The 20,167-nt window shown below is 45.1% G+C and overlaps 1 protein-coding gene and 1 pseudogene across 2 annotated transcripts; one reads left to right on the top strand and one right to left on the bottom strand.

The window, feature by feature from the left end:
* Nucleotides 1–7,808: 7,808 nt before the first annotated feature.
* On the top strand, nt 7,809–18,756 carry LOC145335561 (uncharacterized). The gene is given in 4 exon segments (XM_080181367.1): nt 7,809–8,024; nt 8,152–9,295; nt 16,007–16,119; nt 16,189–18,756. Coding segments are annotated over 3 exon segments (1,917 nt in total). The 5' UTR covers nt 7,809–8,024; nt 8,152–8,376; the 3' UTR covers nt 17,074–18,756.
* On the bottom strand, nt 10,829–14,480 carry LOC145363658 (uncharacterized; annotated as a pseudogene). Its single transcript, XR_013890023.1, has 2 exons — nt 14,432–14,480; nt 10,829–14,215 (listed from the first exon to the last, which is right to left on the bottom strand). The product of XR_013890023.1 is annotated as an uncharacterized LOC145363658 (transcript).
* Nucleotides 18,757–20,167: the final 1,411 nt, after the last annotated feature.

Raw genomic sequence — 20,167 nt, 5'->3', positions numbered from 1 at the left:
AAATTTGGCATGTCCGCTACGACTCTCATTAGCTTTTACAGAAGCATCATAGAAAGCATTCAAGTCTGAGATCACGGACCAACTAACTCAAGAACACCTTCTTCTTTGCTGCCATTAGACTCTTGAATGGACCTACCTTGCATTAAGCTTTTCTCTACACCAGAATTATAGGGAGTGGGATAGCTTGATCTTGGAATTGGACATAGCTCGGCACAACATTGAGGGCCGAAGGGCCTGTACTGTGCTGTAATGTTCTATGTTCCAGCTATGACTCTAACACTATTTTCCGCACTGTCTCCTTTCCTTCTCCCTGATGTACTCTATGAACAGTATGTTTTGTCTGTATATTGTGCAAGAAACAATACTTTTCACTGTATCCCAATACAGGTGACAATAATAAATCCAATCAAAGACATTACCACTGTGTCACCTTCTTCCCTAATTGGAGGAGGGCAGGGAGGTTGGAGGGTTAAGGGGCTGGAGGTTCCAGAGGCTGTCTATCATGGAGAAAGTGGCTGCCTCTATGGAGCTTCAAGCACGGTTCTGACTTACCTCCATGCAGGTCATGACCATAAACTGTAAACTTCCAGCCCTTGTCCATTCTTACATCCCGAGAACCAGCTCCCCCTCTCTCTGACTTTGTGCTGATTATCAATCCGGCTGGGAGCCACTGGGTGGATGAGTGGGTGAAGGAATGTTCAATGCACATGAAGGAGATTGGGTGTGCTTCCCCATTTTTGTTTTGTTCACTTTTCCAATATTTATTTATTTCCATTTTTAACCAAAAGATATTCAAGTTGTAACACTGAAATCCAAAGGAGATTAAATCTGTTAAAATCAATCCCCATTCAGTACACAGGAGGACTGGATCCAATTTTTTATAGTATAAATAAACACAAATCTTACAAGATGTTTATCGGGGGAATTGTTTTTCTGTGAGACCTGGGATGGTCAAACTCTGTCCCAAAGTTCAGATTAGGGCCCTGAGCCTGGGCTATGGAGCCACGCACACGGAGCATCATTCCCGGATGTCCTTCATCCCTGATTTAAATCACTCCACCATTGGTGGTCGTGCCTTCAGACGCCTGGACCCTAAGCTCTGGAATTTCCTCCCTAAACCTCTCCATCTTTCCACTTCATTTTCCTCCCTAAAGACTGTCCTTATAACCAACCTCTTTGTATGATCTGACGCAATATGTCCTTTTGTTCCTGTGAAACTGCTCAGGACATTTTATTAAATGAAAAACTCTACATAAATGTAAGTTGTTGTTCTAGTTCAGTGAGATCTGATCGCTTACTGTGTGAGTGAATCTGTATAAATGTAACTCAGGTGGACACAGTTTATTAGAACTGACCTAGGGAGAAGAAAGCTCTGAACTAACCACTGGACTTTCTGTTCTAACTTGCTTTTACACCTGAAGCTAAATGTTTTCCAGACACACTGGCTACCTACGGAAGAAATCTGAAATTTTAAACCACACCCCCCCCCCCCTCTTAAATATGAAAAAAACAATATATATACACATTGATATCAAGTACATGGCTATTATTACAATTCTTTTAATTCATTTGTGGAACATGGTCATCATTGGCTGGCCAGCATTTATTGCCCATCCCGAGTTGCCCTTGGTGAGCATCTAAGAATCAACCACATTGCTGTGGCTTTGGTGTCACATGGAGGCCAGACTAGGTATTGATGGCAGATTTCTTTCCCTAAAGGACATTTGTGAACACACATGTAGATATATGAGTTAGGAGTAGGCCACTCAGCCCCTTGAGTCTGGTTTGCCACTCAGTAAGCTCATGTTTGATCTGATTGTACTCTCAATTCCAAAGACCTACCGACCCTGATAATTTTTCACCCCCTTATTTATTGTTACGTTCTTTGACCAGACTCCAGAATGTGAGGGAAAATCCAATTAGGGACAATCAACATTTTTGATTAAAATAAAGGTTGTGATTCAAGACAGATAACAAGTAGCACAGTGGTTAGCACTGCTGCCTCATCACCCAGGGCCAAGGTTCGATTCCTTGTCCTGACACAGTCAAGCATTTGTGTACATCCACCCCCAGTCACTGTGTTCCTGCACCCTGTTTAAAACTGTCCCATTTTGTTTATTCTGCCTCTCCACATTCTTCCTTCCAAAATCTATCATTGACTAAATCACTTTGGGATGTTCTGAGGGTGTGAAAGGTTCTGAACAAGAAATTTCTTTCTCTTTCACAGCTGATTTAAGGTGGTAGATTTTGCTTCAAAGATTAAATTGGGATTGATTTCAGAGTTAATTATTTGACTGATCAGGAAGAATTAAGAGGAAAGATCAGGTCCTTTAAGGTACATTGCGGGCTTGGTAGTTCAATCAGCTCTACTCTCAGTTCAGGAGAACTCAGCAACTTCACATACTGTCCACGGGGCGTTCCTCTGCATAGAATCACAGAATGTCTACAGTGCAGGAGGAGGTCATTTGGCACCGAGTCTGCATTGACCACAATCGCACCCAGGCCCTATCCCCATAACCCGACCTTTCCAATCCTCTGACACTAACAGGCAATTCAGCATGGCCACACATCTTTGTACTGTGGGAGGGAACCACAGCACTTGGAGGAAACCCAGTGGTGCTGCCGCTAGACTATTGTTAATGTTCTGGGAAGCCAGGTTTGAATCCCGCCATGGCAGGTGGTGGAATTTGAATTCAATTAAAAAAAATCTGGAATTAAGGATCTACTGATGGCCATGAAACAATTGTCAATTGTTGGAAAAACCCATTTTGTTCACTAATGTCCTTTAGGGAAGGAAAATTGCTGTCCAGTTTAAAGGTAACACAGGCATGGATGAGGGTTTCAGCAGCAGGTGGGGTGCACAGGCCACATAATGGAGATTGAAATATCTGATATTACTGACGGTGTGGATATGTGGTCAGAAACTCATCTTGGGGTCAAATCTGACATTGAGATTGTGAAGGGTGTGGGTCAGCCTCAGACAGTTCCGAGGAAGATGGATGTGCTCAGCTGTTAGGGAATGATCTTCTCAACTTTTAACTGGAGGAAATTTCTACTCATTCAGTACTGGATGTGGGAGAAGCAGTTTGATAATTCAGTAACAGTGGAGGAATGGAGAGGGATGAGGGTGAGTTACAGCTGGGTGTTATCAGTGTACGTGGGAAATTTCACACGGTGCTTTTGAATGATGTCACTTAATGGCAGCATGTGGATGAGAAATAGGAGGGACCACAGATAGATCCTTGGGGAACATCAAATTCAGGGGCCTTGGAGAGGAAAAGGAAGCTGGAGAGGAGGTAAAAGATTGTTTTTTCAGAACGTGTGGTGACAGTGGATTTAAAGGTGAGAAGGATTAGGACCACAAATAAACAGTATCAATTAATATAGAGAAGGCAAATGGTCAGCAGCTTAGTGTGAATAGGATCAATAGAACATAAGGGTTGTGGGGGTTGTGGGGTGGGGTGGGGGTTGTGGGGTGGGGGTTGTGGGGTGGGGTGGGGTGGGGGAGGGGGGAGGTGTCATGCACAAGCTGAGTTCTGACAGGGCATAAGAGAGAGATGGGAGGGAAACTGGAGAAAAATGTGAGTTCCAGACTTAGTTAAAGATAGTTTGGCCCGGTGGGCTTGTGGAAGGAAGGGAAGCAGCAGAGGCAGCTGACCAGATTGTCTCCATGTTAGTGCCAAAAAGTTCCATGAGCCTCTCACACTTGTTGGTGAGCATGGATGAGACAGGGGAGAGAATTTCAAAAGGAACAAACTGTAACAGCTATTAAAAAAGATTCAGCACAGTGTATTTTACACAAACTATTTTCTAAACCAAAAAATATTAGCCCCTGTAACTGGGCTGGAGTTTGAAAAAGAACAGAAAAGACTCCAATGAATTCAATGACTGAAGTTACTCACAAAGTTGCTGGTGTCTCAGCAGGTGGAATGACGGAGTGAATCCCTTTCCACATTCGGAGCAGGTGAACAGTCTTTTCTTGGTTTGAATTTGCTGGTGTATAGAGAGTTCAGATGATCGCCTGAAGCCAGTCCCACAGCTGGAGCACCTGAACGGTCTCTCATCAGTGTGAATTCGCTGATGGAACATCAGATCTCAACGTCTTTTATAACATTTACCACAGTCCACATATTGGAAAAGTCTCTCCTCAGTGCGAACACATTGATGGGACATCAGATTCTCAAAACCTTTAAAGCACTTAAGCATTTAAATGGTCTCTTGTTGTGAACTCGCTGGTGTCTCAACATCTTGGATGAATCAGTGAATCCTTTCCCACACTTGGGGCAGGTGAACGGTTTTCCAAAGCGTGGACTCGCTGGTGCTTCAACAGGTTGGATAAATCACTGAATCCTTTCCCACACACATTACAACTGAATGGCCCCTCCCCACTGTCTCAGCAGGCTGGATAAATCACTGAATCCCTTCCCACACACATTATAACTGAATGGCCCCTCCCCAGTGTCTCAGCAGGCTGGATAAATCACTGAATCCCTTCCCACACACATTATAACTGAATGGCCCCTCCCCAGTGTCTCAGCAGGCTGGATAAATCACTGAATCCCTTCCCACACTGAGAACAAGTGAAAGGTTTCTCCCCAGTATGACTGTGTTGATGAGTTTCTAGCTGAGACGGGCAACAAAATGACTCCTCACAATCCCTGCGTTTCCATGGTTTCTTCGTGTGAACACATTTATGTTGCCACAAGCCTGATGATCGATTGAAGCCTCATCTACACACAGAACAGGCGTATGGTTTCTCCCCACTCTGAATGATGCTTTTTCCTTCCATGTTCAAGACTCAATGATATTCAGTTCCAATAACTTGGGCAAACTTATCAGACCCTGGTGTGATGTTTGGTTTCCTGTTCCCCAAATACAAAACTTCCCCTTTTAAGGCCCTATAAAACTGATTTAAAACAGAAAGAAAATGAGTGAGAGAGAACCCAGAAAAACACAAAGGCAGGTTTTAAAATTGAGCTGAATGAATCAGGTAATTTGTGGGGCCGACACTAGGAAAGAGTGACTATGAAAGTTGCCTCCTTCTGCTCTGCAGGAATTCTATGAGATTCGGACGTTCCCGTGAGGGAATAGGTTCTGGAGAACAGTATTTGCTTCCTTTTCGTTCTTGCGCTGTCACTGCTCTGTCTGATCAATAAGACATTGGGACTCAGAGGGATGATGTAGTTTGATGGACAGGTCGTCTCCATTCTGAACAATGGGGAACTCAGGAGCAGCATTGTGTACTATCTACAAGATGCACTCCAGAAATTCATCTTAGCACCTTCCAAACTCACAACCACTTCCATCTAAAAGGACAAGGGCAGCAGAGACATGGGAACACCACCAACTGCAAGCTCCACTCCAAACCACTCACCATCCTGACTTGGAAATATATCGCATTCCTTCGCAGTCGCAAGGTCAAAATCTTGGAATTCCCTCCCTACCAGCAGCATGGATGTACCTACACCATATGGACTGCAGTGGTTCAGATCCCAACAAACATGGTGTCTGCACCTGCGCGCTGCTGCACATTGCCCCTAACAAAGATATCGGCCACACATGCGAACTGATGAACATTACTACCGACAGAACAGCATCAGTCAGAATCCAACACTTGTAATCACTTGTGAACTTGCTGGTGTGTCTGCATGTTCGATAACTGAGTGAATCCCTTCCCACAATCAGAGCAGGTGAATGGCCTCTCCCCAGTGTGAATTCGCTGGTGTCTCCTCAGGTCAGATGAATCACTGAATCGCTTCCTGCATTGGGAGCAGATGAACGGCCTCAGCCCAGCATGAACTCGTTCGTGTTTCCTGAGGTCAGATGAATGGCTGAATTGCTTCTCACATTCAGAACAGGAGAATGGCTTCTCCCCAGTGTGGACTCGTATGTGCGTCCGCAGGATGGATGAATTACTGAATTCCTTCCCACACACTGAGCAAGTGAATGGTCGCTCCCCAGTGTGAATTCGCTGGTGTGACTGTAGGTGGGATAACTGGGTGAATCCCTTCTCACAATTAGGACAGACAAATGGTCTCTCTCCAGTGTGAATTCGCTGGTGTGTCTGTAAGATGGATGGGTTACTGAATCCCTTCCCACAAACAGGGCAGATGAATGGCTTTTCCCCTGTGTGACAACGTCGATGAATTTCCAGGTGAGACGGGCAACGAAAACATTTCCCACAATCTCCACATTTCCATGGTTTCTCCATCGTGTCGATGTCCTTGTGTCTCTCCAAGTTTGACAATCAGTTGAAGCCTCGTTCACACATACAACCCATGTGCAGTCTCTCCCTGCTGTAAATGATGTGATGTTTCTTCAGCCAATGTAACTGATTAAAACGCCTTTCACAGTCACTGCATTGTACACTCTCACTCAGGTGTCTTTCTCTGTACTATTCCAGTCACACTGATATTAAAATCTCTCTCAGCAGACAAAAAGGACAAACATTTCCCCTTTTAACTGAAGGTTGATGATATTCATCTCCCGATGAATGGAATGACTCTGTCAGATCCTGATGTGCTGTCTACTTTGAGAGTTCTGTCTGCGATATTGCCTCTCCTAATATATTGTAAAAGAATTTACAAACGTTATCAGAGACAGTACAGGGTAGAAATTCAGAACAGAATTTTAATTGCTAAGGAACATTCATTCTTCTCTCATTTATTGAAAGCTGTAAATATCTGGACCACATCCTCTCTATTCACATTCTGCTGTATTCAATACATACCCAATAACACTATGATCTATAATTATACAGTACTCTAACACATGATTAGAGATACACAGAGCTGTTAGGGAGTATTTTATTTCAATAGTGTTGCTGACCTGAAACACTCTGCCTACTAGCTTGTTTGAAGCAGAAGAGGTGGATAATTTCAGAATTAAATTGAAGGGGCTCTTCAAGGAAATAAACGTGTAGGGGAAATGGGGATGTAGAGAAGATATGGGAGTGACTAGATTGTCCTACAGAGTGTTAGCATGAGCCCAAGTTACTGAATGGACATTTTCTGTCATAATGACTCTGACTGGAAATGCATATTGTAGCTACAGTAGGATAATACAAGATTAGAAATAATTCCTGTATTTTATTACAAATAAAGATCTAATCTGTACCATATTACAAGACTAGACATCTCTGGCCTGTCTTAATTTACTGTCCCTTTAAAAGTCAGCCAACTCCTGGAGAAACTATCTCTTTAATGGTGAACATTAGGAAAGAGATCATCCTTTTACCCAGACAAATAAATGTGTCAAACTGAGGGAGCGAAAGAATGTCAATGTCTTTGATAGAGAGACACCTGGGCCAAACTTCCCAGAGTCTGCAGCCTCCCTGGATTCACTTCCTTTCCTTTCAGTTGCTGCAAGTCCCCAATTTCCCCCAGAATGAGAAAAGAAATGGAAAGAAAGAGAAAAGAAAGTGTTTTACTCACAAATGAAGGCAGGAGGTTTTAGTCTGTTGTGGACCTCAATCTGAGTGTCACAAAGACCTGATTGGCTGGAGGACCAAAGTCCTTCCGGTCCTCCAACTTTTCCCATTGGTCAACACCCCAGCACGAAGGTCAGGAGGCGGGCTAACCCGCACATGAGCAGCTGCCCCTCGCCCTTGGACATGCGCATTCCCGGGCCGGGGGGGAGGGGGAGACCACCGAGCGGCTTCTCGCCCTGGCCGGAGCCGCCAGCCGCTTGTCTGGAAACGTTGGCTCGAGGCGGGGCAAGGGGAGGGGAACAATGGGTGGGGGCGGGGCTCCCGGGTCTGCGCGCCTGCGCATTGAAACTCCATGACGTAATCGCGGAAGAGGCTGATTCTTATTGAGCGATTCAGACAGGCTCCATTGTCGACGTCACAATACGGAAGTTCAATTGATTCAGATTCAGATTCAGATTCCCTCCTCTGTGCAACATCTGGGAGGAAATCAATGTTTCCCCCTTTCCATTTCTTTTCTCATTCTGGGGGTAATTGGGGACTTGCAGCAACTGAAGGGAAAGGAAGTGAATCCAGGGAGGTTGCAGACTCTGGAAAGGTTGGCCCAGGTTTCTCTCTCTTAAAGGCATTGGCATCCTTTGTAGTGTTCCACAGGGACTAGAAATGACTGTTCTGAATTTCCATCTTGTTCTGACAGTGATGACTTTTGTAAATTCTTTTTACAGGATATTCGCAAGAGACGATTTGCTGACAGAAATGTCAAGATCAAACAATCACTCAATTCATGGGAACTGAATGTCATCGGTTTTGAATCTGGAACAAGAAACTTTTTGAATTGGGTGAACTATTTGGTGTGAACAGTAAAGCATCGAGTCACGTGCAACCCAAGTGACAGTGTTCCAGTGCACATTTTGTGAAAACTGCAGGAGAGACAGAAAGACACTCAGATCATGGAAAAACCATGGCAATGTGGCGACTGTGAAAAGTCATTCCGTTCCCCATCGGTGCTGGAAATTCATCGACGCATTCACACTGGGGAGAGGCCATTCACCTGCTCCAATTGTGGGAAAGGGTTCACTCGGTTATCGATCTTGCTGACACACCAGCGAGTTCACACAGGGGAGAGGCCATTCACCTGCTCTGATTGTGGGAAGGGATTCACTCAGTCATCACACTTGCTGATACACCAGCGAGTTCACAATGGAGAGAAGCCATTCACTTGCCCCGTGTGTGAGAAGGGATTCAGCGATTCATCCACCCTGCAGACACACCAGAGAGTTCACACTGGGGAGAGGCCATTCATCTGCTCCATGTGTGGTAAAGGATTTGCTCAGTCATCCAACCTGTATTCACACCAGCGAGTTCACACTGGCGAAAGACCATTCCCCTGCTCTGTGTGTGGGAAGGGATTCAGTAACTCTGCCAACCTGCTGAGACACCAGCAACTTCACACTGGGGAGGCTTCCTTCACCTGCTTTGAGTGTGGTAAAGGATTCAGTGATTCATCTAATCTGTTTTCACACCAGCGAACTCACAGTGGGGAGAGGCCATTCACCTGCTTTCTGTGCGGGAAGGGATTTAGTCAGGCATCCAGCCTGCAGACACACCAGCGAGTTCACACTGGGGAGAGGCCGTTCACCTGCTCAGTGTGCGGCAAGGGATTCAGTGATTCGTCCAACCTGATTTCACACCAGCGAGTTCACACTGGGGAGAGGCCATTTAACTGCTTTGTGTGTCAGAAGGGATTCAGTCGATTATCCAACCTGCTGACACACCAGCGACTTCACACTGGGGAGCGACCATTTACCTGCACTGAATGTGGAAGGGGATTCACACGATCATCCCACCTGCTGAGACACCAGCGAGTTCATAAGCGATTACAAGCATTGGATTCTGCTGTTAATCACACCCAGGACTGAACCACGTTCATTCTGACAGTTGGTGAAGTGGGAGGGTTGGAGGGTTTCTTTCTGCTGGACTCGCCAGTCTCATGACTTTGTTTCCAGTGGGCTGTTGCTCTTTGAGCCTGAGAGAGCACATTTCCACTGAAATGATCCACAAAAACTGGTGAAGGATGTTTATTTTATCCTAGATCATAAATAGTGTCTCCCTACCTCCACAGGTAGATCTAAGATAAATACATTTTATCTCTGTTCCAGTAAGTCTACAGCACAGGGCCAGGCCAGTCAGCTGAATTGGTTTGTGTCAGTATTTATGTTCCACATGAGCCTCCACCCTCTTCATCTCCCCTCATCAGCATATCCTTCTATTCCTTTCTCCCTCATGTATGTATCTCGCTTCCCCTTCAGTGTATTCATGCTGTTCACCTCAACCACTCGCTATGGTAGTGAGTTCCACATTCTCACCGCCCGCTGGGTAAAGAGGTTTCTCATTAAATCCCTATTAGATAATTAAATCTCTGAAAATGTACTCTGCATTTATAACAAAAAGAATGAATTGTCAGCGTGGGTAGAGATAAATATTTGTGTCCTGACAGACATTGGAGAGATTTGGTTGAAAGGTGACCAAGGCTGGGATCTAAATATTGAAGGGTATTTGACATAACAGAATGGCAGGAAGCTCAGAAAAGTGACAGGATCTCTCCCATTAATTAACAATGACATTAGTTGAGTACAGAGAGACCATCTTAGTCTGAAAGATCAGGATGAAGAATCGGTTTGGGTCGAGATAAGAAATAGAAAAGATATGAGGTCTCTTGTGGGAGTAGTTAATGGCCCCTTACCTAAGTTACACTGAATTGATTCATTTATATTGAACATGAAATTATCATAGTATATTTATTTATTAGTGTCACAAACTGGCTTTCAGAATATTCACAAAATCTTATTCATATCATCTACTGTTGAGATTTTCCAAATGACTTCTGAACCACTTATTCACTACTCCCCTAATCTCTTATGTTTCCAGTGTTATAAGTAATATTCCAAGTCAATTGTATCAAAATCAGTGTAAGATCAGTAAAAACCTGTATTGTAAATGTATTTTTATCCACAGCATTTGTCATTTCCTCCACAAATTCCATCAGTGATAATGAGAGACTGACTTGATCTCACTGTTACACACTGAGTTACATTGAGTAATGGAATTATCAGATCATTTAGCAAATAACTTTTCTTTGAAAAACGTGAAAAATGAAGACACTTCCCTGTAATTAGCATATTCATGATTGTCACCAGCTTTATACCATGGAGTAACTTTGTCTATTTTCATTTTGCAAGGAAATAACCCAGTTTGAAAAAACTGGTTGCAAATATGTCAATGATTTTACTCCACAATCAATAATCTGCTTAATGATTGACATTTCAGTATTGTTTGAATTGGTAGTCTTTTTTATAGTATTTAACAATATCAATGACCTCCTTTCCACCAACACTCCTAAAACGTGGGATGGGATGAACCAGTGGATCACTTTCTCTTGGAACTTTTAACATCCTTGTCCATGAATTCTGCTTAAAAGAAAGCCCTGCTACTGTATGAAATATCAGCACCATAACAGGAGGAGATAAGAAAGACAGACACATTGATCTTTTCATTAACACCTCTGAGAGTTAAGAATGTGTGACATGGTTTTGGGATACCGGTGTGAGTGTGCAGATGTGATTTATTGTGTGGGAAAAATAGCAAGCCTAAATTCGTGATGAGTTGGAGTGAAGAGCGGGTCCCAAACACACACAGCTACTTGAGACACAGCAGGAAATGAAATGCTTAATGTGGCCAGAGGATTGAGACCCAACAATGGGACAAAATCAAGGTATTGACACACACTCCAGAGAGAAACTGAGTTCAAATCAAACAGAATCCAATTAAACACAAAGTGAGGAAAATTGAAGTAAAATAGATAATATAGCTTGGGACAATTCAGTTCTTGGGAGAAATAATTCTGATTACGAAGTGTCAACAAGTTGGATCAGGGTCAACAGAGCTGGGGAATCTTTTATATCCACGCTTGATCTGTTGCTTGAAGTATCTGTCCTTATGTACGAGTAACCTAGAACTCACAGCGCTCCTTCAGGAGTAGAAAGAATCGAGTAGATATTACCCCCATGCGGGACCAGAACAGAACTGGAAAATAACGGAGTGAAATTGAGTGAGGGGTCAGAGAGAAAGTTCTCTCAAGCTGTAGACTGTAAGAATCCTGGGGGACCCCCTACTTAAGGTTTTTTTACTAATTAGTGAACAATAAATTAAATTCTCTGACTGGCTGTGCATTGATTTTGAATTTGATTGTTACACTTCTCCTGTTTTTATTTCTGTTGTGATTGCACTCTGGGTAAGGATGGTGGTAGGATGGGAAATTGTGGTTTGGGTCTTCATTGACCAAATGTTTTATTGATCTGAAAGGTGTAAAAGGGGCCAATCTTCAGCAGGAATCTCTCAGAGCTGAGAACAGACCACTTGTATGACCAAGGGAGAGGGGAAGCTGCACATGTGCGCGGGGAGCCCATCCCTGACCTTCTGAGCGATTGTCCAATGGAAAGAGTTGGAGGACCGGAAGGAGCGGGTCCTCCAGCCAATGAGAGTGCGGGCTTTGTGTGAACGCATATTGAGCTTCAGACAGACTCAAACTTCCTCCTGTCTGCAACATCTGTGAGTAAAACACTTTCTTTTCTCCCTCTTTCCATTTCTTTTCTCATTCTGGGGAAACTGGGGACTTGCAGCAACTGAAGGGAAAGGAAGTGAGTCCAGTCTGTACATTCCACACATTGCTAGTCCAGTCAGATAGACAGATATCTGTCTGGCAGCCTGCATGGAGATTTTCAGCTCTCTGTGTCCAGGACAGGCAGCAGTGAGCATGGATCTCTCAATCAGCACCTTCAGGAGAATTGGGAGGGTGAATATTAGATACAGCAGAGTGAGAATGGAGGGAGAGTGTGGGATGGAGATTTACAGCTTTTGGGGAATGATATCAGGTAAGTATACCTGGAAAAAAGTTTTTAAAAAAAATCATGCTGCTTATAGATTGAGTGATGTCATTACAGGGTGGAGCTAAACTGTGGCAGTCAGGTGATCGGAGTTTTTTCCTTTAGGCTTTTAAGAACATAAGAAGTAGGAGCAGGAGTCGGCCATCTAGCCCTTCGAGCCTGCCCCTCCATTCAATAAGATCATGGCTGATCTGAAGTGGATCAGTTCCACAAGTTTCATTTTGGAAAGCAGTTTAGAACATAGAACCCTACAGTGCAGAAATAGGCCCTTCAGCCCATCGAGTCTGCACTGACTGCAATCCCACCCAGGCCCTATCCTCATATCCCTACACATTAACTCACTAATCCCTCTAACCCACACATCCCAGGACACTAAGGGGCAATATTAGCATAGCCAATCAACCTAACCCACACATCTTTGGATTTGTGGGAGGAAACCGGAGCACCCGGAGGAAACCCGTGCAGACACAAGGAGAATGTGCAAACTCCACACAGACAGTGACCCGAGCCGGGAATCAGGGATAACACAGTGAATCCCTTCCCACACTGAGAGCAGGTGAATGGCCTCTCCCCCGTGTGAACTCACTGGTGTCTCTGCAGGCTGGATGAGTCAGTGAACCTCTTCTCACACTGAGAGCAGGGAAACGGCTTCTTCCCAGTGTGAACTCGCTGGTGTCTCTGCATATTGGATAACAGAGTGAATCCCTCCCCACACTGAGAGCAGGTGAATGGCCTCTCCCCATGTGAACTCGTTGGTGTCTCCGCAGGTTGGATAACTGACTGAATTCCTTCCCACACTGAGAGCAGGTAAACGGCCTCTCCCCAGTGTGAACTCGCTGGTGTGTCCACAGGTAGGATTGTCGAGTGAATCCCTTCCCACACTGAGAACAGGTGAACGGTCTCTCCCCAGTGTGAACGTGCTGATGTGTCTGCAGGTCGGATAACTGGTTGAATCCCTTCCCACACTGAGAGCAGGTGAACGGCTTCTCCCGAGTGTGAATTCGCTGGTGTTTCTGGAAGGTGGATGACACAGCAAATCCCTTTCCACACTCAGAGCAGGTGAATGGCCTCTCCCCAGTGTGGACTCGCTGGTGTATCTGCAGGTCGGATAACCGAGTGAATCCCTTCCCACACTGAGAGCAGGTGAATGGCCTCTCTCCAGTGTGAACTCGCTGGTGTGTCCGCAGATTGGATAACTGGTTGAATCCCTTCCCACACTGAGAGCAGGTGAATGGCCTCTCTCCAGTGTGAACTCGCTGGTGTCTCTGTAAGGTGGATGACACAGTGAATCCCTTTCCACACTGAGGGCAGGTGAATGGTTTCTGCCCGGTGTGAACTCGCTGGTGTGTCCGCAGGTGGGAAAACCGAATGAATCCCTCCCCACACTGAGAGCAGATGAATGGCCTCTCCCCAGTGTGGCTGCGCCGATGAGCATCCAATTCAGATGGGAATCTGTATCTCTTTCCACAGTCTGCACATTTCCATGGTTTCTCCATGGTGCAGGTGTCCTTACCTCTCTCTTGTGTGGACAATTAGTTGAAGCCTCGCCCACACACAGAACACAATACAGTCTCTCCCTGCTGTGAATGATGTGATATTTATTCAGTCTGTATAACTGGTTAAAGCTCTTTAGTCAGTGCACTGGAACACTCTCACTTGAGTGTGGCCGCGTGTTGTTGCTTTTCCAGTCACATTGATGTTTGAAATCTTTTCAAATCGACAAACCGGACAACAATTTCTCTTTCCAGATTCAATGGCCAATGATATTCAGGTCCCAAACAGTATGCTTCTGCCAGAACGAGACGTGATGTTTGTGATTTTAGCCTGTGATTCTTTTTTCAATATTCTGTAAAACAAATTGGCACATCTCATCAGTGTCAGTACAGGATCGAAATTCAGAACAATTCTACTTTCTATGCAATTTTTTTACTCTCTCATTCTCCAAAAGCTGTAAATCTCCATCCCATACACTCTCCCTCCATTCTCTGCTGTATCTAATATATTCACTCGCCCAATTCTCCTGATGGTGCTGATTGAAGCTGATTGACAGATCCATGCTCACTGCTTCCTGTCCTGGGCACAGAGCTGAAAATCTCCATGCAGGCTGTCAGACAGATCTATGTCCATATGTCTGGATTAAAAATGTGCGGAATATACAGACTGGATTCACTTCCTTTCCCTTCAGTTGTTGCAAGTCCCCAATTTCCCCCAGAATGAGGAAAGAAATGGAAAGGGGGAAACATTGATTTCCTCCCAGATGTTGCCCAGAGGAGGGAGTTTCACTCTGAAGCTCATTGGACAACTTCCGCACTATGACGTCACAATGGAGCCCCGCCTGAATCAGCCAATAGGAATCACTCTGCTCCGCGGTGACGTCTCCGGATTCCAGTGCGCAGGCCCGGGCGCGCTGACCCGGGAGCCCCGCCCCCACCCATTGCTCCCCTCTCCCTGCCCCTCCTCGAGCCAAGGTTTCCAGACAAGCGGCTGGCGGCTCCGGCCAGAGCGAGAAGCCATTCGGTTGTCTCCCCCTCCCCCCCCCGGACCTGGACTGCGCATGTCCAAGGGAGAGGGGAAGCTGCGCCTGTGCGGGGGAGTGCCCACCCATTGGCCCGCATGCTGAGATGCTGGCCAATGGGAAGCGTTGGAGGACCGGAACGCTTTTGGTCCGCCAGCCAATCAGAGTCCCCAGAGTCTGAATGCGGAAATGGGACAATGAATTTGTTTTCTTGCTCATTCCTGGCCAGCAAAGCTGCTGCTGCTCTCTCTCTGAATGAAGATTGAGCTTCAGACAGACTCAAACTTCCTCTTTGTCTCCAACATCTGTGAGTAAAACACTTTCTTTTCTCCTCTTTCCTTTTCTGATTCTGGGGGAAATTGCGGACTTGTAGCAACTGAAGGGAAAGGAGGTGAATCCAGGAAGGATGCAGACTCTGGAAAGGTTGGGCCAGGTCTCTCTTTCTCTTAAAGACATTGACAATTCTTTGCTTCCTCAGCTTGACACATTGATTTGTCTGGCTAAAAGGTCCCTCTTCTAATGTTCGCAATTAAATGGCTGGCTTCCCCAGGAGATGGCTGGCTTCCCCAGGTGATGGCTGACATTTAAAAGAATAATCAATTAATATAGGACAGAGATATGCCAAGTGTTGTTATATTGTAGTTTTGATTTATTTATGGTTCTGTAACAAAATAAATTTATTATTTCTCATCTCGTAATGTAGCACTGAAACTATGTTATATGTTTCCACTCATCAAGTCATTACAGCACTGAAGGAGCCATCAGCCATCACTCTTTGTAGACAATCCAGTCAGTCCTATTCCACTTCTTTATTCCCTTTCTCCTGCAAGGTTAATGTTCCATAACTGTTTTTAATGAATGCTCCATAGGAACTGGAAATGTAGATTTGAATTTTGATCTATTCTGAATTGCGATTTTTTTTCTAAATTGACTTACAGGATATTAAATAAGGAGATATCAGACAGAAATCTCCAACGTCACATCTCGATCTGACAAAGTGACTCAATTTCTTGCAATCTGAATATCATCAGCCTTTGACCCTTGCCGGAGAAATTTTTGTTTGGCCTCTTGGCTTCAAAAGATTGTAAACATCGCTGTGACTAGAAATGCACTGAGATACACACACCTGAGTGAGAGTGTTCCAGTGCACTGAGTGTGGAAAGAGCTTTAACCAGTTACACAGCCTGAAAATACATCGCAGCATTCACAGCGGGGAGAGACTGTACCCGTGTTCTGTGTGAGATTTAACTGATTGTTTAACCTGGAGAATCACAAGGACCCGCGCCATGGAGAAACCTTGGAAGTGTGGGGACTGTGGGAAGGGATTCAGTTTCCCATCTGAGCTGGAAATTCATCAACGCCGTCACACTGGGGAGAGGCCATTCACTTGCTCTGTGTGTAGGAAGGGATTCGCTCACTTAACTAATCTGCAGAGACACCAACGAGTTCACACTGGGGAAAGGCCATTCAGCTGTACTCACTGCACAAAGAAATTTAGAACATCATCCAACCTGCAGATACACCAGCGAGTTCACACTGGGGAGAGACCGTACATCTGCACTTTGTGTGGGAAGGGATTCAATCAGTCATCCACTCTGAAGACACACCAAGTCACTCACACCAATGAGAGACCCTTTAAATGTTCTGACTGTGGGAATGCCTTCAAATGTTCTGGAGATCTGGTGTCCCACCAGCGCATTCACACTGAGGAGAGACCGTTCAGCTGCTCTCACTGCTCAAAGAGGTTTAGAACATCATACAACCTGCAGATACATCAGCGAGTTCACACTGGGGAGAGGCCATTCACCTGCTTGGTGTGTGGGAAGGGATTCACTCATTCATCGAACCTGCGCACACACAATCTCACTCACACCAATGAGAGACCATTTAAATGCTCTGACTGTGGGAGCAGATTCAAAAGCTCTCGGGAACTGGAATACCACCAGCGCGTTCACACTGAGGAGAGACCGTTCAGCTGCTCTCACTGCACAAAGAGGTTTAAAACGTCATCCAGCCTGCGGATACACCAGCGCACTCACACTGAGGAGAGACCATTCACCTGCTCTGTGTGTGGGAAGGGATTCATTCATTCATCCAGCCTGCTGAGACACAAAGCCACTCACTCCAAGGAGAGCCCCTTTAAATTATCTGCCCGAGAGGCCAGCTCTGAGGAGCTGATGATCCCCTAGCACATTCACAGCGGGGAGAGGCCAATCAGCTGCTCTCACTGTTCAAGGAGGTTTAGAATATCATCAACACTGCTAAAACACCAGTGAGTTCACACCGGGGAGAAACCATTCACCTGCTCGGTGTGTGTGAAAGGATTTACTCGGTTATCCAGCCTGCCCAAACACAACATCATCACACCCAGGAGAGACCCTTTAAATGTGGGCCTGGCTTCAAAAGCTCTCGGGAACTAATGTCCCACCAGTGAGTTCACACCAGGCAGAGGCTGGTCACCTGCTCTGACTGGGAAAGGTTTCACTCAGTCAACAAATTTGGTGAAACACCAGTGAGTTCACAAGTGATTACAGTTCTGCGATTATTCTTGTCAATCTTTCTTGCCCTTTCTCCATGGACTCTATTTCCTTTTTCTAGATGGAGATCACGAATAGAACGTAGAACAGTACAGGAGCCTTTAACCAAGAGAATGTTAATAATCTTGTTCAGGACACCAGTGCCAGGCACAGGAGGATCCCAGGAAAAACGGAACATTTAATTTCTGTCTGTTTCACAATTCTAAATGACTGATTCTTTAACAAAGGAATGTTTAAAAACAGCATTGTGATATTCCAAGGTCAACTGTGTCTGGGAAAGGGGCAGACTGATGTGTCTTTATTTTAATCAGGGGGATCCATTGAAAAGCAGCTCTGGATAATATGAGCACCTCCTGACCTACTTTCAATTCATTTCAAATCACCCATCACTTTCTGTGGAATATTCTTTATTCTTTCCTGGGAATGTGGACACTGCTGGCAAAGCCCCAGCACACGTTGCTCATCTCCTAATTGCCCTTGAATGGAGTGACTTGCTCAGCCAGAGGGGCAGTTAAGAGTCACCCACATCTCTGTGTGGGTCTGGATTTACTTGTAGGCCAGATCGGGTGAGGATGGCAGATTTCCTTCCCCAATAGGGGTTATTAATAGGGTGAACTGGATGGGTTTTTACAACAATCGATAGTTTCATGGTTACCATTTCTAAGACTAACTTTATATAATTCCAGATTGATTCACTGGATTCAAATCCCACCAGCTGCCCTGTCCCCGGATCCTTTGCTGGGTTTCTGTATTACTCGGCCAGCGACATTCCCACCACCTCCCCCTGAATGGAATATTCCACACAACCCTTAGTTAAACAGGAAGGAGAAAAGAGAGGCTTTGACCTTTGGATGACCTCATCACGAACTACTGAAGCCTTAAAGCTGACCATTCCGTAAAAGTTTAAAAACTTTACTTTTATAAAATACAGAGTAAGCAACGGGTGAAAAGTAATGATGGACATTCTGACTGACATCAGAAACATCGATTGACCAGATAAATGCTCACTACGTCACAGAGCAACAGTTTCGACTTCCCATTTGAGCCTGGGGCACCTTTCTGTCTCTCTATTGCTCATGTCAATTACAGCCAAGCGAGGGAGCTGAGGACTGAATTTAGCTCAGAATAACGGGGGCCTGTGCCCCAGTTGGGAAACTGCCATGGACATCGCACTAAAAGAGAGACAGGAAGGTGCTGGAGGACTGACTGGGAAATGGGCCTCCAACCAATCGGTGCTCGGGCAGAGGTGACTGGGTCTGATGGTGATGTGACCCCCGGGGTTCAGCGTCCCTGTGTCCAAAGCAGGGAGTCACAGGAACAGGGTACAGAGGAGCTGAAGAGAAACCATTTGCGTCCAGAACATTGTGAACATCCTTTTACTCTGGTTGTTTTTGAGCCTCAAGTCATTTTGTTTATTTTAACAATGTTCTGTTTCATTAATAAACTTTAATCAGTAAAAATATTTGATTGTTCTGGACTTTTCGTGATGAGATTGATGCAGTTTAGGGAAAGTGGGTGAGAGGGGTTGGCAGGCTCTTTAACAGAAAGTGAGTTTCTCTAAGGTAATTGACAAAGGAGCCAGAGGGGGAGATGAGATTTTATTTTTGACACAGTGATGTTAGAAAATGGGGTTCAGGGAATCAATTAACCCTTTCTCCCCTTTTCCCAATCTCTGAAATGATTCCCATTGATAAGCCTTATTGGTGACAGTGGTTAGATTTTATTCAGTATCAATAAGAGCTGACACAGGCTAATGTCTGAGCAGTAGTATCAAAGTGCAGCAGCATTACCATTACACTCTGGGTAGAAGCAGCATCTCCATGGAAATGCTCCCTGCTCTGTCTCAGATACCATGGCACCAGGCGATGCAAAATGTAAAACCTCAACAAATCTGTGTGCTCAGGGAATCCCTTTTTTGACTTTTTTACATCAAAAAGTCCATGGACGCTGATTTAACCCAATCACTGCTGAGCTAACATTTGAACAGACCAATTACAAAACCTGTCACTGAACCATCTGTACCCACCCAAGCCACGTCAAACTCTCAATTATCTTTCCACACTGCGTCCCTGATACAGGGAGTCAGCATTCCCGTGCCAAGCAGTGAAAACATGGTGGCCTTGACACACAGGTGTCATCCAGGATTCAAGGCATTCTTGTTCTTTCTGTCCTTTGGGAGCTGTTTAACTCCCTGTTCCCACACAGCAAGTTGTCTGTTCTCAGCTCTGCCAGATTTCTGATGATGTTTTGTCCCTTTTACACTTTTCAGATCAATAAAACATTTGGTCAGTGAAGATCCAAACCACAATTTCCCATCCTGTCACCTGTCAACCATCCTTACCCACAGTGTAATCACAACAGGAATAAAAACAGGAGAAGTGTAACAATCAAATTCAAAATCAATGCACAGCCAGTCAGAGAATTTAATTTAATGTTCACTAATTAGCAAGAAAACCTGAAGTCCAGGGTCCCCCAGGATTCTTACATTCCACACCTCGAGGGGGAGGAGAACTCTCTCTCTGATCCCTCACTCAATTTCACTCTGTTATTTTCCACTTCTGTTTTGGCCCTGCCTCGGGTAACATCTGCTCTATCTTCTGAAGGAGCGCTGTGAGTTCTAGGTTACTCGAACATAAGGACACATGCTTCAAGCAACAGATCAAGTCTGATGTAAAAGATTCTCCAGCTCTCTCTTCACCCCTATCTAACACGTGGACAGTTCTTACTCAGTGTTATTTCTCCCAAA

Source organism: Carcharhinus amblyrhynchos, unplaced genomic scaffold, assembly GCF_965287045.1.
Source record: "Carcharhinus amblyrhynchos unplaced genomic scaffold, sCarAmb.v2.hapA scaffold_39, whole genome shotgun sequence".
Lineage (NCBI taxonomy): Eukaryota > Metazoa > Chordata > Chondrichthyes > Carcharhiniformes > Carcharhinidae > Carcharhinus > Carcharhinus amblyrhynchos.
This window is presented reverse-complemented; position numbering and strand designations above follow the sequence as displayed.